The sequence below is a fragment of the Mesoplodon mirus genome, assembly GCF_964341445.2.
Source record: "Mesoplodon mirus genome assembly, chromosome: 5".
NCBI classification, from domain to species: domain Eukaryota; kingdom Metazoa; phylum Chordata; class Mammalia; order Artiodactyla; family Ziphiidae; genus Mesoplodon; species Mesoplodon mirus.
This window is the reverse complement of record NC_138980.1, coordinates 65,621,855-65,637,284: the sequence shown is the minus strand read 5'-3', so window position 1 is coordinate 65,637,284 and position 15,430 is coordinate 65,621,855. Positions and strand designations below refer to the sequence as shown.

At 56.1% G+C, this 15,430-nt stretch overlaps 2 protein-coding genes across 7 annotated transcripts; one reads left to right on the top strand and one right to left on the bottom strand.

The window, feature by feature from the left end:
• Positions 1 to 25: 25 nt before the first annotated feature.
• Positions 26 to 3,597, top strand: RELL2 (RELT like 2). The gene is made up of 7 exons (XM_082622802.1): positions 26 to 810; positions 1,272 to 1,511; positions 1,905 to 1,970; positions 2,063 to 2,129; positions 2,570 to 2,755; positions 3,023 to 3,398; positions 3,516 to 3,597. The coding sequence occupies exons 2-7, from the start codon at positions 1,328 to 1,330 to the stop codon at positions 3,546 to 3,548; spliced, it is 912 nt and encodes a 303-aa protein (XP_082478928.1). The 5' UTR covers positions 26 to 810; positions 1,272 to 1,327; the 3' UTR covers positions 3,549 to 3,597.
• Positions 3,405 to 13,909, bottom strand: FCHSD1 (FCH and double SH3 domains 1). 6 transcript variants are annotated; one of them, XM_082622797.1, is made up of 20 exons: positions 13,816 to 13,879; positions 13,485 to 13,582; positions 12,850 to 12,895; positions 12,400 to 12,467; positions 11,941 to 12,097; positions 11,719 to 11,855; positions 11,557 to 11,620; positions 10,577 to 10,705; positions 10,015 to 10,137; positions 9,747 to 9,842; positions 9,192 to 9,317; positions 8,682 to 8,786; positions 8,325 to 8,486; positions 7,424 to 7,552; positions 7,263 to 7,346; positions 6,978 to 7,095; positions 6,660 to 6,880; positions 5,815 to 5,902; positions 4,838 to 4,893; positions 3,405 to 4,699 (listed from the first exon to the last, which is right to left on the bottom strand). In XM_082622797.1, the coding sequence occupies exons 1-20, from the start codon at positions 13,834 to 13,836 to the stop codon at positions 4,634 to 4,636; spliced, it is 2,094 nt and encodes a 697-aa protein (XP_082478923.1). In that variant the 5' UTR covers positions 13,837 to 13,879; the 3' UTR covers positions 3,405 to 4,633. The 6 variants fall into 6 exon arrangements, with proteins under 6 accessions (XP_082478923.1, XP_082478925.1, XP_082478922.1 ...); XM_082622799.1 differs by having other exon boundaries at positions 11,941 to 12,076; XM_082622796.1 differs by lacking the exon at positions 12,850 to 12,895 and having other exon boundaries at positions 13,816 to 13,909.
• Between the last annotated feature and the right edge of the window lie 1,521 nt (positions 13,910 to 15,430).

Here is a 15,430-nt window from a genome sequence, read left to right as displayed (position 1 = left end):
TAGCTTCTGGGGCGTGAGCGTCTGGCCTTGGCCGGAGGACGGTAGCGTCGGTCCTAGGATGAGAGGGCCATTTCCTTCCGGGCGGGGGTCAAATCCTCGGGAAGCCGAGCCATCCCGTCCAGCTACCTGTCCCAAACGGGGCGCAGGCCATGTCACCTCTCTAGGAGGCTCCGGAGAACCGGCCACGCCGTCCCTTTCGGGTGCAGAAAGCCGGCTCCCCCCGGCCCGCTGGGAAGATTCCCTGCTACACATCCGGCCGGGGCATCTGAGGGCAGGAGCCAAGCCAGCCGTGCCCGATAGACCAGTAGAGAGCACTCTCGCCTGACTGCCTGTCCTCCTCACCGGACCCAGACTCGGCACCGCACACTCCCCCGACGCGGGGTCGGGGAAGGGGGGGAGCGGCGCAGTCACGCGCGCATCACTCTTGCGCTCACAAGCGCGCAAGGCTCTTGCTCTCCGCCCGGCACACCTGCGCTCCGCCCCCTGGTCCCGGGCCGGCGACGGTCGAAGGCTTTTGGGAACCCAGGGCGGCGGCGGCGGCGGCCCCCTTCTCCTTCCCTTCCCAGGATTGGAGTTGTCCGGAGCCTCTCCCCGGTCCCAACCAGCCCGCATCCCTCTCCATCCTTCCCTCCCCCCGCCTGCCGCGGCACGGGTATCTGCGGCCGCAGCCCGGAGCCCTTGAGGCGGCGAAGCGGGGAGGGGAAGAAAGCAAGGGATGAGCGCCGGGAGGGCGTCGGGGGCCCTGAGCCGGACTAGGACGCCCCTGGAACCGGAACCCGAGCCGGAGCCGGAGCCAGAGCTAAACCACCGGTACCGGTGGGCCAGGTGGTCAGGATGGGAGGAACAGAAAGGCGGGAGGGGGTGTGTGCGCGAGAGTACAGGAAGGGGAGGGGGCTGTGGAGGCCTGGCTCAGGCCGGCGCAGAAGAGGTGTGGACGCTGGCTCAGGCCGGCGCAGAGGAGGTGTGGACGCTGACTCAGGCACGATCCTTGTGCAGGCCGCCTGAGAATTCCGTCCCATCTCGCTCTGCAGTGTCCTTGGGAGGGACGGAAGCTCAGGACAAGCTGGAAAGGGGCACGTTCTGGGCGTCGGGGAAGCGGACCAGGGTCGTGGAAGACACAGCTTGCGCAGCTGCCGTCTGGCACCCCTGGCCCGGACCAGCACCCCTGGCACGGACAGCTCCCTGGTTGGGTAGGGGGTGGGGCCAGACCTCAGAGGCTTGCCTGTCTCGGATCCTGAAGAAGGCATTCCTATCCCTCCCCTCGTCTCTAGCTGCAGCCCCCTAACCCCAGGAGGCGCCCTGGCCCGCGCTCGCCCCCCAGGGCCTCATGTCGGAACCACAGCCTGACCTGGAGCCGCCCCAACATGGGCTGTACATGCTCTTCCTGCTTGTGCTGGTCTTCTTCCTCATGGGCCTGGTAGGCTTCATGATCTGCCACGTGCTCAAGAAGAAAGGCTACCGCTGCCGCACCTCGAGGGGCTCGGAGCCTGACGACACTCAGCTCCAGCCCCGTGAGTGAACAGCCTAGAACCTGGCTCAGTCACCTTTCTCCCTGACCCTTCTCCCCACACCTCTTCCTGGTCAACAGACCCAGACCAAATCCCGACCAAGCTTTCAGGAAGTCTAGTAATGCTTTCTTGACTCTGCAAGAGCAATTGGGTTGCCACCACCCCGAAAGCAGAGCTAGAGTAGGCAGCATGGGTGGGAAGGGCCCACTGATGAGTCTTGGACTCCCATTGATTTCCCCATCTTTTCTGCCCTGGCCCTTGAAATGCTAAGGTACAGCATGATGGCAATTTGCTAAAGGGGTAGGTCTTGAGCAAGAAGCCACAGAAGCCACCAGGTAATGTACCCCCAAAGCTGACTCATTTACTGCTTCCTTACCAACCTCTTTCATCCTTCAGCTGAGGACGATGAAATGAATGAGGACACAGTAGAGAGGATTGTTCGATGCATCATCCAAAATGAAGGTGGGTGTATGCTGGCCCCCTGTTCCCCACCTCCTCAACTTTCCCTTGCCCTGGCCTTTGCCTCCACTGACCCCCTCTTTTCCTTCTCTCAGCCAATGCTGAGGCCTTGAAGGAGATGCTGGGGGACAGTGAAGGAGAAGGGACAATGCAGCTGTCCAGGTGAGCTGAGAACAAGGGCAGCACGATTGAGCTTGCCTTGGAGAGTACCCTCTCCTCCTGCACATTCCTCTCCCAGTCTCCTTGCATGTTTGGGTTGACAGGGGAGAGTAAGGCTGGTTAACATACAGTAAGAAGGATGTTTTGTAGAAATCCTGAGTCCTTCAAACCACATCTCTCCTCTGGATATCATCAAGCCTAACCTTCACCCCTTATGCCACTCCTCTGCATTAAGCATTGCTCGCTTTTTAGCCCCGGGAGGGAGAACACATGGTCACTAATATCTTCATATTGAGTTTATTAGTAAAGACAAGAAACGAATGGTGGGGCCTGGGGCAAGTGGGGCATCTGGGGTTTAAGGAGCATGCTGAAAGAACAGGAGCAAGTGGAACAGGAAGAAAACTGGGAATGTCACCCCTGGTCCCTTCCTCCCTACCGTCCAGTGTGGATGCCACCTCCAGCTTGCAGGACGGAGCCCCCTCCCATCATCACACAGTGCACCTGGGCTCCGCAGCCCACTGCATCCACTGCAGCCGCAACAAGAGACCCCCACTTCTCCGTCAGGGACGCTCCAAGGAAGGAAAGAGTCGCCCCCGGCCTGGGGAGACCACTGTGTTCTCTGTGGGCAGGTGGGTATAGAGTGCCCCAGGGAAAGGGAGGTTGAGGTGGGGACCCCAACGGTCAGGCACCTGCCTCCAAAGGTAGGCCCTGGCTCTTTCTTTGTGGACTGTGAGCCACAGCAGAAGCCAGGCTGCACAATGTGCCCCACAATCTGTTCTCCCCTGCCCTAGGCCAGAGGGAAGTGCCTGTCAAACCCAGGATGTCCCTGATCGGAGGGAAGGGCCAAGCAGCCTCTGAGTGGTGGTCCTAAGCCCCAGTGTTCCCTCCCCTCCCAGGTTCCGGGTGACACACATTGAGAAGCGCTATGGGCTGCATGAGCATCGTGATGGCTCCCCCACAGACAGGAGCTGGGGATCTGGTGGGGGGCAGGACCCAGGGGGTGGCCAGGGGTCTGGGGAAGGGCAGCCCAGGACAGGGACGCCTGCCACTGAGAGCCTTCCCCCTGAGAGGCCGCAGCCCCAGGCGCTTGCCAGCCCCACAGTGCGGAATGGAGGACTCAGGGACAGCAGCCTAGTCCCTCGTGCACTTGAGAGGAGCCCTGGAGCCTCTGCAGAGTCGATGCTGGGGGCTGGAGGGAGGGGCCCAAGCCCAGGGCTGGCCAGTCAAGAGGCAAATGGACAGCCAAGCAAACCGGACACCTCAGATCACCAGGTATGAAGACATGTGGTGGGCTGCAGTGGGCTCAGCTCTTATTTGCCCCTACTCTAGGGGGCACTGATATGACCCACCTCCTGTTCTCCCACTGTTGACCCCTCCTCTCTCTCTCAGGTGTCCCCACCACGGGGGGCAGGGGGTGTGTGAGGTGAGTCTGCCTGGGCCCCAAGTCAGGTAATCTTATCCTCCCACCCCCTACTTTAAACTACCTAAGCCCATTGGTTCCCTGAACCCCCAAGCTAAACTGCAGGCTTAGCCTTTGGTACATATTCCTTGGTTTGGTGGTGGGGAGTGGGCTTGTGCTCCAGGGGATAGGGAAGGTCCTGCAGCACCTGGGGAAAAGCGGGGACACAGCTGAAGAGGAGGCAACACTCTTACTCTTCCTCTCCTTCATTGCGCTGATGGACTACCAGCTGGCAGAGCCAGGGGGTGGGTGGGCATGAAGCCCCTCCTCTCCACTGGACAGCACTGCCCCCCAGCTGAGGGACCAGCCTTACTTCCACCTGGAACTGCACGGTCTCAGGCTGGGGGACCTTGGGAGAAGTCCCACCTCCGGTCCTCAGTCTCTTCCCCTTCCCCTGCCTGCCAAGAGGCCTCCTGACCTGCTTTCCCCATCACCTCACTCCATATGCTAGAGCGTGCGGCTGGGAGCAGGCCCCTGCCCTTGGTGGGCCCTTAAAGCAATAGCACCTTAGACCCCTGCCCTCTTGGCACAAGAGGCCCAGGCCCTGGCTTGGGCTTTGTGCCCTTTATTCACTGTCAATAAATCCGCTCAGACGATTACAGCTGCTTCGCATACTGGCTCCAGCTCCTTCTGACAGGCCTGCCCCCATCCCAGCCCCCAACCCCAGTGGCTCTGGCATCTGGAGTGGGGTGATTCACAGAACCAGGGTGGAGACACAAATAAGCCAGAGCCACTCGAGACTTTGGGGGATGAATTCCAGTCCCAGAGATTTCAGGGTATTTCACCACCCTAGAGATGGGGTGGTAACAGAAGACAAAGGAGTAGTTTCAGCCCTTAGAGATGGCTGGAGGATGATGGCAAAAAAGGAGTGGGTACCAGCCCCAGAAATGGGGAGAGAAGAAATTTCTACCCGTGAAGGTGAGAACGGAAATCAGGGAGATTCCAGCTTTTGGCTGTGTCGCTCTGGATCACCGTGGGGAGGGGTGGTCTCTGATAGCACGGAGGTAGGGGCAGCAGCATCACTGGGGGAAAGTGATTCCCCCTGGCTTCAGGTGAGAGGATCTGGGTGGCCAGGATCCGGGGCTTTAGCTGGCGGGGGAGGCGGTGGACGCATCTGTAGGGAACACACAGTCAGTGCACCAGAGGCCTCCCTTGGGGATATCCCTGTCCATTCCCTCTGTCCTGCAGATAAAACAGGACAAGTTGGAGTGACCCCTCTCCAAACACTCTCCTCCAAGGGCGGGGCCCTTACCGGCCTGAGTCGAGGCGCCATCACGTCCAGGGGTCCAGGGCAGTCCAGGTCTTGGTCTGGAAATAAGAACCACAAGTCAGTCTTATGACTTTGTTTTGTTCGCTTCTGTATCTCCAGCACTTAGGACAGTGGCACTCTGTAAATATTTGTTGAATTAACAAATAGTCACTAACCTGGGTCATAATATCTATCAATCCACCCAACCTCAACACTTATTGAGCACCTGCTGTATAATCGGGCCTGCTAAAGGTACCCGGGGGCAGGAGGGATCCACACCGCCCCCACCCCAATGGCTGCCAGGAACTGCATAGTGAAACACCGACAGACACAATGAATGAGTACTAAATCATTCAAAGTGAACGACGGGTGCTGGAGAAGCGGGGTGCAGAAAATGCTCATAGGGGTTCCAGGGTCGCTGTGGGGGGGGGTTGCAGTGAAGAAAGTGAAAGTGCCTTTTAGAAAAGATGGTTTTAGGAAAGATGGATGAGGTAACAACAAGAACAAGGAAAAAAAAAAGATGGATGAGGAAAATTATGATGCAAACCAGGTGTTTACAGGATTCAAGAACACTAAGGGCAGAGGATGTGTATTGGGAAAACATCGTGAGAGAAACTGGCTAATTTTTAAAATAATAATAATGAGAAAACAACTACTAATTGCATGCTTGCTATGTGCCCAGCACAACGCTGGACACTCTATAGACATCCCTTTAACTCTCACAACTCAGTGAAGGAGGGACCTTCCTCCTCACTCTGTAAAGGCCCAGACAGGTTAAATCACACACTAGGAAGTCATAGAGCAGAGTTTGAACAGTGGGCCCAGCTCCAAAGCCCAAGCTCTTCTACCATCATACATCAGAGAGCCTGATGGAGGAGGTTCCTGGGGCAGGCAGAGGGGCTGAGTGTAACCCAGGAGCTCCAGACTTCCTCCTTCTTCCTGTCTCTCACCCTCCCAGGGCCCCAGCTCCTTCTACTCACCACCGGGCAGGACAGGTGCAGGCGACCCATCCAAGGCAGAGGTGGGTGCAGGAGGGGAGAAGCTGGGAGGGGAAGGGGATGGCAGCATCTGGGGATGAGGGGGCAAAGAGTTATTCCTGGCATGTGGGAAGGTTTCACCAGCTCTTCCTCCCATCCCATCTTCAGTTCCTGTCCCGTCACTCCCCAGTCCAGAGAGTGACCAAATGCTTGTATCTGGGTGGGGCTTGTAGGTGATACACATTTCAACAGCCAATATATATTGACACTTAATATGTCCCAGGCATTTTGCTAGCACTTCGCATGCACTAATTCATTCAGTCCTCACCACCACCCCATGAGGTAAGGATTTGATGATTCCTATGTCAGAGGTGAGACTCAGGTTAATCCATCTATCCAAAATCACAGAGCTAGTTAGTGACCAAGTCCTGGCTAGAACTCCTGACTCCTACTCCTATGCTCTTCTTGCTAGAACAACAGGTACCATATATCAAAGCACCTATGGGCCATTGTGCTAAGCGCCTCCATTATCTCTAATCAGGATAGTTAGCCTCCTGAAAGAGGCATTATTGTCCCCCTTTTACATGCATGTGAAGAAACAAGCTCAGAGAGGTCTAATCACTGCCTAAAGTAACAGAATAGGAATCTGAACTAAGATCCAGCTCTAAAGCAGGACAACCAAACTCTAATGAAGATTGCCTTGGTTTCCCTTTTCTCTGTGCCAAAGGAGATGGGGAGTCCCAAGCCACTATAGGGGGGGAGGGGGCATTAAGACGAATATGGGATCTCCCTGGCATGGGAGAGTCAACCCATTGGTGCCTGGGGACCCAGGGAAAAGGAAACCTCACCTGTTCGGGGTCTGAGAGTTCAGATGGCCCTGGGGGGCCAAGTAGCTCCTCCACCAGCAGGGAGGGGAAGACCCCAACATGGCCCCCAAATTCTCCCCTCCAGAAGCCATCATCCACTCCATCCTGGGCCCGGGGCAGCAGGCGGATAAGCGCCCCCTCGGGGAAGCTCAGTTCCTCTGTGCTCTGTCCCGTGTAGCTGTACAGGGCGCGGGCCAGGAACGCTGCAGAAGCCCAGGAGAGATGGTGAGGGGAAGAGGCGGGCAGCAGTGCCCCCAGAACAGGGCCACAACCACTCAGCAACTCTTCTCCCTTTCTTACCTGTGGGCTCTGCCCCCGAAGGATTGTCGCTGTCGTGGCTGCTCTCAGGGAAGGAGAGGTCCGGGAAGTTGAGATACCGCTCAGGGACAAAGCCTACCTCACCGTGCTGGTTCCGAGCCTGCTCACCCAGCAAAGTGAACAGAAAGCAGGCTTGCCTCAGCAGTCCACGGCCCTGGCCCTCCTCCACTCAGGCTTCCAGCTTTGCCTGGCTGGGTCTTTACGGGCCACAGAGAAGTCCCTCCCACTGCCCCCTTGCCAAGGTCAGAGCCCCGGGTCCATACCCACCTTGACCCATTCGTCGGCATCTCCCTCCTCTATGACCTCCAGCCACTCGCCCTCTGTGATGGTCAGCTCGTCCTCATGTCCTGCCTGGGCCCCACAAAGAAGGATTCAGGACTGGCTGTTCCCCATCCCTGCCTGTCTGAGGTCCCCACCTCCATTCACACCTGATAGCCAAACACCACATGGACAGGGCAGGGGAGGGGCCTGGTGGCCAGGGCTGGCGGGGCGGGCTCCTCAAAGAGCTCCCCAGTCTCCTCACATTCCTCAAAGTCAGACAGCTCAGCATCCTCAGCCTGGGGGGGACAGAGAACGAACATCATTGTGAGGCCCAGTCTCAAGTACCATCCACTATATCTCTCACTCCTCCATTCTACCTTTTTTTTTTTTAACATCTTTATTGGAGTATAATTGCTTTACAATGTTGTATTAGTTTCTGCTGTATGACAAAGTGAATCAGCTACATGTATACATATATCCCCATATCCCCTCCCTCTTGCACCTCCCTCCTACCCCATCCTACACTTAACACTGTGGATCCTCCTCCAAACTAGTACCACCCATCCGTTCACCCTGGGTCACAGGCAGAACCACCACAGAGCAAGACAACACTAGCAATAATCACAGAGTTAGAGTATTGAGCGCTTATGTGTGCCAAGCACAAGGCTAAGTATCTCATGTACATTGTCTTGTTTAAACTTCCTAATAAGCCAGCGTTATTTTGCGAAACTATCAACCTCACTTTACTTAATGGGAAACTGAGGCTCAGAAAGGCTATGTCACTTTCCAAGATCACACAGCTAGTAAGTGGAGTGGCTGGTACTCAAACTGCTTATAGTCTGCTCTCAGGACCTCTCGTAACCACCATGCTATACTCCATAATAAAAGTTCATTGAGAGCTCTCTATGTTACAAACTGTGCCAAGAGTCATACTTAAGTGATTTCATTTAAGCCTCACAACAACGCTTTGAGTTAGTTACTAGTGTGATTCCCACTTTGTAAGCTCTGCTTTCCACTGGGGCTCTTTACCCTCCTGGTGTGTACGGGGAGGGAGTGGAGGGAGCTCACCGTGGGAGAGAGGTCCCTCTGGGACAGCCGGGCCTCGCTGAGCCGTCGCTCCTGCTCGACCTCATCCTGGGCCTGGGTCATGGCCGGCTTCAGCCAGCGCTGCACATCCAGGCCAGCCCCCTGCAGCAGGGCCAGCCGGGCAGCCCCCTTCACCTGGCTCACCTGACACAGGGAAGAGGGGCTCAGTCAAGGCTGTGGCTGGGCCTGCCCTTGGGAGGTGAGTGGAGCCTCCTCCCCAGATATGTCCACCCTCTACCTCCTGCCTCCAGTCTCCCCACCATTAGATAAAGGAGTGGAGGAGGGTGTTGCCGGAGGAGGTGCGGTCTCAGTGGCTCTAACCCCAGGGCTGTGCCTCACCTGTGCCCGCCGGATGCTCTCCCTCACTTCCTGCAGCCGCTGTTCTATGCCTGGAGCCTCCCGCTCTGAAGCCTGCTGCCGCCTCTGCTCCAGCCGCTGCAGCACCTGGTTGGGGATGCAGAGGACAGGAGTGGGTGGAGATACTATGGGGCACAACTTACTAATAACCTGGTAGTTTCCTAGTTGTTTCACATGCATTATGTCATCTCATCTTCCCTGTGATGTGGGTGCTATCATTAGCCCCACTTTAATGATGAGGAAACTGAGGTCCAGAGAGCTTAAGTCACTCCCTTACTCAGGGTTACATAACTCGGAAGCAACAGAGCAAGATTTGAGCCCAGGTGAGTCTAGTCCCAAAGGTTACGCTCTTAAATTACTGTGCCACACTGTCGGCTTAAATTACCCTTCCCTCCCCTCCTGCCTGCAGCCCCATGACATCCCCAGTGAAGCCGGGATCCCCATCTCTCAGCTCTTCTTGCCCACCCCCGACACCTGCACTCCCCACCTCACCCGCTGCCCATGGTTCTGGATCTTGTAGTCTCGGGCAGCTCGGCTCGTCCAGCGTTGAACTTCTTTCTCCAGGCCACTCTCCCCGGCCACACCTCCTGCGCCCCGCTCCAGCTCCAGGACACACACCTGAATGAATGGGGAGCTGGGAGGATGCCCTGATGCTGCTCCTTCTTCATTCCCCCTCCCTCCAGTTCCCTCCTTTTTTTCTTCCCTGTCTCCTGACCTCCAGGGTCAGGGACAAATAGGTGGGAGCACACACCTATGACTGTGGACATAGGTGTGCATTCATGTGGACACACAGAGAGTCCCAGAAGTGGGATCCAGGTTGAGGGACAGAGGTAGAATGAAGAAGATAGTGCAGTGAAGGGACAGAAGGGTGGGAGGAAGTGAGTTAATTTGTGTCCTGGTGGGAGGGAGGTGAACTGGGGCTCTGAAACCCTCTCTCCGTGGTTTAATAGTCTCTAAGTTAAAACCAGGACGAGGATAATGGGGAAGAGGCCTACACCACAGTCCCCTTTCCAAGTGGCCTGATTCCACCTAGCAGAGAGGTCTTACCTGATCATTCCCTGCTGGCTGAAACTGCTGAGCTGGGGTGGGGGAGAATACTCCGGGCTCCTGAAGAAAAAGCTCCAGATCCTGCTCCCAGCTTACCTGGGAGTTGGAAAAAATCAAAGTCGGCCACTCACTGGCTCCCTCTCCAAGCCTGTCCCCAGCCCTTCTTGGTAGAGAGAGGACAAGGTGAGAAGGAAAGGGGCAGACATGCAGTGGTGGAGGGGGCGCTGTCCTGGGAGAGAAGGGTAAAGAGGATCTCTGGGGAGCTTACCTGGGAGGTCGCCTGCCCCCCACGGTGGGCATGCTCCAGAGCCATCTCTGCAGCTTCCAGCTCAGTGCGGCTCAGTGAAGTCAGCGGGTCCCTCAGGTGTTCCAACAGCTCGCTGACCAGGGCCTGGAGAGAACCCCAAGATGCTGACACCACCCTTCCCCCAAGCAGGCTCTCTGTCCAGGTTTGAATGGGTGATAGGTATGAGGTATGGGAAATTGAGAAGGAATAAGACATTATTATTGCTTCTAATAATAGGCCCTCATGTGTGCACAGCACTTAACAGTTTAAAAAGCATTTTCACATTCATTCTCTCCCTTGAGCCCCATTAGTCTTATAAAGTAGGCAGAGCAGGGGCTAGTCCTGATGAAGAAACTGGGGTTCAGAGGGGTAAGTGTTCTGCACAGTGTCATGCAGCCAGCTAGAAGCAGAAGCAGAAGCCAGGTATGTATCTGCTGCCCACCCTGAGCAGACTAGGTCCCCAGCCCCACCCAGCCTGATGGTGGTGGGAAGCAGGGAGACGCCCTCCCTGCTGAGAGGCAGGGGTATCTAGGCTGAGACTGGCCTTGAGCACGGCCGGCAGTTCTTCCTGGTAGTAGTGGTCAAGGTGGGCATTGGTGGCCACCAAGTTGAGCAGGTACTCATTGCGGGCCGCTCTCAGCTGCTGGGAGTACTGGGCCGACTGGACAGACAGCTAGGAGAGGAACATAGGTGTCAACTGGGAGCCCTGGACCCTTGGGGTCCTTCCACGGCCAACCCAGATCCAGAATGGATTCTCACATTACTGAGATAACTGGCAAACCATACTAAGAATTTTACATACTCACAATTCCTGCTCAAAATCCTCTAGTGGCAACTGCATACATTTAGGATAAAATCCGAACTGCTCCTTACTGTGGTCTACCAGGTCCAACATGAGCTGGCCCCAGCACCCTCTCTGAGTCTTTCCACAGTGCTCGTCCCCTTGCTCACAATGCTCCAGCCACACTGGCCTTCTCTCAGTTCCTCGAGCCTACAAAGTTATTCCCGCCTCAGAGCCTTTGCACTCACCATTGCCTCTCCCTGGAATGTTCTTCCCCTACATCTCTGCATGGCTGCCTCCTCCTTGACACTCAGGCCACCTATTCAGAGAGGCTTTCCCTCTAAATTACACTCCCCTGGTATGCTTTATCATATCACCTTCTTTTCATTTATTCTGAGTCTTTGTTTATTTACTATCTGTCTCCCCTAACCAGGCTGTGGAGGCAGGAGCTCTGCTGGTAGTGTTCCCCACCATATCCCCAGTGTTTCAAACAATGCCAAGTACATAGAAGTCCTCAATAACTGCATACTAAAGGAATGAAAAACAAAGGTACTATTTCCATTTTATAGATGAAGAAAATGAGGCTCAGAGAGATCAAGTTTACCAAGGTCATGCACCTTGGTGCATGAAGTAGGGTAGCCTGGATTCATCCCAGTCTCTCTGACTTATGCCCCCGGGTTCCAAACCACTAGACTAATCTGCCCACCTCTCCCTGCCCTGACTCATGCCCACATCCTCTGAACCTTGGTGCTGAGTTTCTGGAGACTGGTCCGAGTGTGGAAGAGGCCATGGTCACTTCGGTTAAGCCTGTGCAGGCAAGGGAGAGGAGCGGAGGTCAGGCCCAGCCATGGCACCTTGGCTCCATCCCCTGACGCCACAGGCTTCCTAACTCCCCATGACCCCACCTGGCCTGGACATCAGCCGCCTTCTCCTGTGCCAAGGCCCACACCCGTTCACGCTGCCCATACAGCTTTCGACTTCGGCTCAGCTCCCGGACAGACTGCAGCACCTCGGCCTGCGCCCTCTGGAGGTTCTCTGCTCCCTAGGGGCATGGACACACAAGTCCTGATCCAGATCACCTCCATCCCCGAGTCAGCCCTTCCTTCACCCCATCCACTGAGCCATACCTTCCTAAGCACCTGCTCCTTAGCGCTCCGCCCTGTGCCTCCTGCCAGGTCACGGTATCGGTCAGATGCCTGGAGCCGGGCTTGGCCCCCAGCCATGGTGGCATCCAGCAGGCAGCGCCAGGCACCAAACACCATCCTGCCTCTCCCCAGAGAAAGTCTGCATTGAGGAGGGGAGCACTCCAAAGCTTCACGAGATGCCCCCCCCCAACACCATGGGAGACAGACTGCTTTCCCATCCCCCTCGTCTGGGAGCCCATCAATCGATCAGCCCATTAGCTCGGCCACAAGGATCACTTATGCCCTCCGCCCCCATCCAGTGTCCTTGCTGGGTCAGCTGCTATCCCGCTGCAGTGTCAGCTCTACCTGCCGCTCACGTGCCCTCCTCATAGGTTCCTGGGGTTGAGCTCCTCATCCCTTCTTGGCTCCCTGGCCTCCCTGCCACCCCACCATGGGACTCACCTGCTGTCCATCTCCCCACTCCGGTGTCCTTCCCTCTTCAGAAATGGCCCAGCCAGTTTCTGGAGTGCCTGGTGGGAAAGTCATCACAGACCCAGTTCCCTTTCAAAGACTCTCCCCACTTGGGAGAACATATGATCAGAGTATAATAATGCCACCCACTTTGCTAAGTGCTTTACATGCATTAACTTATTCCGTCCTTAAAACAACCTTGCGTGAAGGTACAGTTATTATTATTCCCATTTTACAGAGAAGGAAATTGAGGCCAAGAAACGTTAAGTAACTTGTCCAAGGTCACACAGCTAAAAAGTACCACAGCAGGGATATGACACAAATTTGCCTGGTTCTAGGCATTTGCTCTTGACCAGAACAGGAGTATGTGTGGAGGCACATTGCTGGTAGTGTAAAGGAGGCTAGAACAAAAGGGAAGGTCCAGAGAAAGGAGTCCCATACCTGCCCATACTCCCGTTCAATGGCTGCCCTCTGCTTGCTGTAGGATCTGTGGAGATTAGGGGGATGGGGTGGTGTTACTGTTTGGTCCTTTTCTCCCACCCTCGACCCTCTCCTTAGCCTGGGCAGGAGGGAGAGGGGAGCCAGGCCTGGAGTGTGACTATACCAGGAGGGCCTGAGACTGAAGAGAGAGTCCTTGAGATCACCTCGGGCAGCCGCAGCAAAGGACAACCTCACCTCAATGCTCAGAGCCTCAGCAGGATCCTCCCCACCCCTGGAGAACCATCTGTGTGCTTGGAGGTGAGGACTGATGGGGGTCAGCTGAGTACAGTGTGTGCCAGCCTTCCAACAGGTCTGGAAGAGGGAGGGGGGATTCTGTCCTAAGCTTGACTGTGGGTGTGGAGGGGGCGGTGTGGAGTGAAGGGGTTTGAGGGAGGGTCCCTGTGTGTTTGTGTGTTGGGGTGCGCGGAAAGATAATTCGTATCCAGCATCTGGAGAGGGAGGCATAGGATGACGGCCTTGAATGGGCAGGTTGGAGAGCTCTTCACCCCCGCCCACCCCGACAGCTGTAGTATGTTAGAGAAGAGGCGGAGCGTGTGACAGAGAAAGTCGGGGTACGTGGAGGGGGTCAGGGCTACCTGATATCCTCCAGTAGGTCCGCCTCTGTCTGCTGCCGGGTCTGAAGGATGCTCAGCTGCTCCAGGAAGCGCAGCTTCACCTCCTGGGATGGCTTCACCTGTATGGGTAAGAAGAGGATGAAGACCCCTGGCGCAGGGACCTGAAAAACACTCCGCGCAGGGAGCGGTGAGGGGGCGGGGCCAGGGAGGAGCTGGGCTGTTTCCTCGGTTACTTCTGGGTTGGCCTTTGAACCCCTTCCTACTCTTCTTCCCCCACCGCAGGTCTGGTGCCCCTTTGGGCCGCATCACTCCCCCAGCCCGCCAGGAGTCCCCGTCCCCAGGCCAAGCTCACTTTTCGGGGCGGCGGCTGCATCTCCGCTCCGGCCCAGGCAGCAACTCGACTCCGGAACTCGAGGAAGCCCCGCCCACATCTAAGCCCCGCCCAGGATCTGGCCCAGCTCCGCCCTCGCCCCGCCCACGCCTGATCAGTCTCTTAGCTGGGCCTGGAAGAGCCAAGAGCGGCAGGAACTAAACCTCTGTTGCTGCTGAGAATACCCCGGAAAGGGTCCGTGCCGCCCTGTGGACGCCGCGTCCGCTGGGCGGTAGGGGGAACTCCAGGTTTGTGTGTCAAGACGCCTGGGTTCTATTTCTGGTGGAGAGCTGCTGACTTAGCTCGTAATTATTTCTAATCATTCATTTACATATGCAGATCTCCAATCCCGACGCGACGGGTGAAGGATGGTGAGGAACTCAATCTGTAACCAGAGAAACTGAATCACTGGATGCCTGAGCGCAGATGCGTGTGATGAGAGAAACAGGGCTGATCTCAGACCTTTTCCTAATTCCCACTGGACTGGAAAAGCCGGCGTGAGTGAGGGTGAGAAAGACGCCTGGAGCCAGGAAGGAACCAGTACCAGAGGAAAAGACAGGGCCAATGGAGTGGGCGTGAGCTGGGAGATGAGAGCTGGGAGATGAGAGTGGGGACTTGCAACCCAGAAAGCCCCTATCGCCTTTAGGGCCTGCCCTTAAGGTTCTACACCCCAGGACATACCCCCTATCCCCGCCCTGGCACTGCTTTCTGAGGATCTGCACACACACTTTCCTCATCCTCCTCACCTATCCATGGCCCACACCTCCTCACCACACCCCCGACTTGGAAAAGGCAGATATCTGTGGCCCAAACTCCAGATTCACATTTCCAACAGCTCACCTGACACCACCACTTTATCTAAATAGGTACCTCAAACTTTCAAACGGCTCCTTCTACCTGATCCTTCCCCAGTCACCTCCCCCAGGTAACATACTAAATGGAACCATTCTCCATCCAGTTAGGAGAGTCAGAAAGCCAGAGTCTATGTACCCTTCCTCCTACCCCCACCTTCCATCCATCAGCAAGTCCTATAGGTTCTATCTCCCATTGATCAACTTCCCTCAATTTCCAGAACCACCAACCTGGTCCAAGCCCCCATTATCAGTCTCCGGGTCTGATATCTGGCCTCCTTGCTTCCAGTCTTCCCCCTACAACCCATTGTTCAGAAAACAGCCAGAGTGATCAACCTTTTTTTTAAAGGAAGCAAAATCTCATCCCTCTCTTCCCTAAGGCTCCTCAGTTGCTTCAGAATAAAATCATGGCCTACAAGGCTGTTCATCATTGGGTCCCTGCCAGTCTTTCCCCCTTCAGCCCATACTCTTCTCCAGCTCCCCACTCACTGTGCTCCAGCCACTCCAGCCTCCTTGCTCTTCCCCCAACATGCCAACTCCCTTCCCGTTGCAGAGCCTTCATGCCTACTGCCTTCCCTTTCCTTCTGGAGAGCCCCTTCTCCCAGCACTCCACATGCCTGGCTTCTTACCTTTACCTTCCACCCAGCCCAAATGTCACCTCCATAAGCACATCACTTTGGTTTAGTTTCTTCACAGCCCTGACTTTGTGTGCGCATTTTCTGTTCCCCTTAAAGCAAGGACCCCCA

What these genes read in the sequence shown, in the direction of transcription:
- RELL2 (XM_082622802.1), top strand. Translation starts at nt 1,328, where the DNA reads ATGTCGGAACCACAGCCTGACCTGGAGCCGCCCCAACATGGGCTGTAC. An exon ending in CGACACTCAGCTCCAGCCCC is followed by an intron (nt 1,512 to 1,904) that starts GTGAGTGAACAG and finishes TTCATCCTTCAG; the next exon opens with CTGAGGACGATGAAATGAAT. An exon ending in CGGACACCTCAGATCACCAG is followed by an intron (nt 3,399 to 3,515) that starts GTATGAAGACAT and finishes TCTCTCTCTCAG; the next exon opens with GTGTCCCCACCACGGGGGGC.
- FCHSD1 (XM_082622796.1), bottom strand. Translation starts at nt 13,894, where the DNA reads ATGTGGGCGGGGCTTCCTCGAGTTCCGGAGTCGAGTTGCTGCCTGGGC. An exon ending in AACTGCCGGCCGTGCTCAAG is followed by an intron (nt 10,138 to 10,576) that starts GCCAGTCTCAGC and finishes GGTTCTCTCCAG; the next exon opens with GCCCTGGTCAGCGAGCTGTT. An exon ending in GGGGGCAGGCGACCTCCCAG is followed by an intron (nt 9,843 to 10,014) that starts GTAAGCTCCCCA and finishes TCCAACTCCCAG; the next exon opens with GTAAGCTGGGAGCAGGATCT.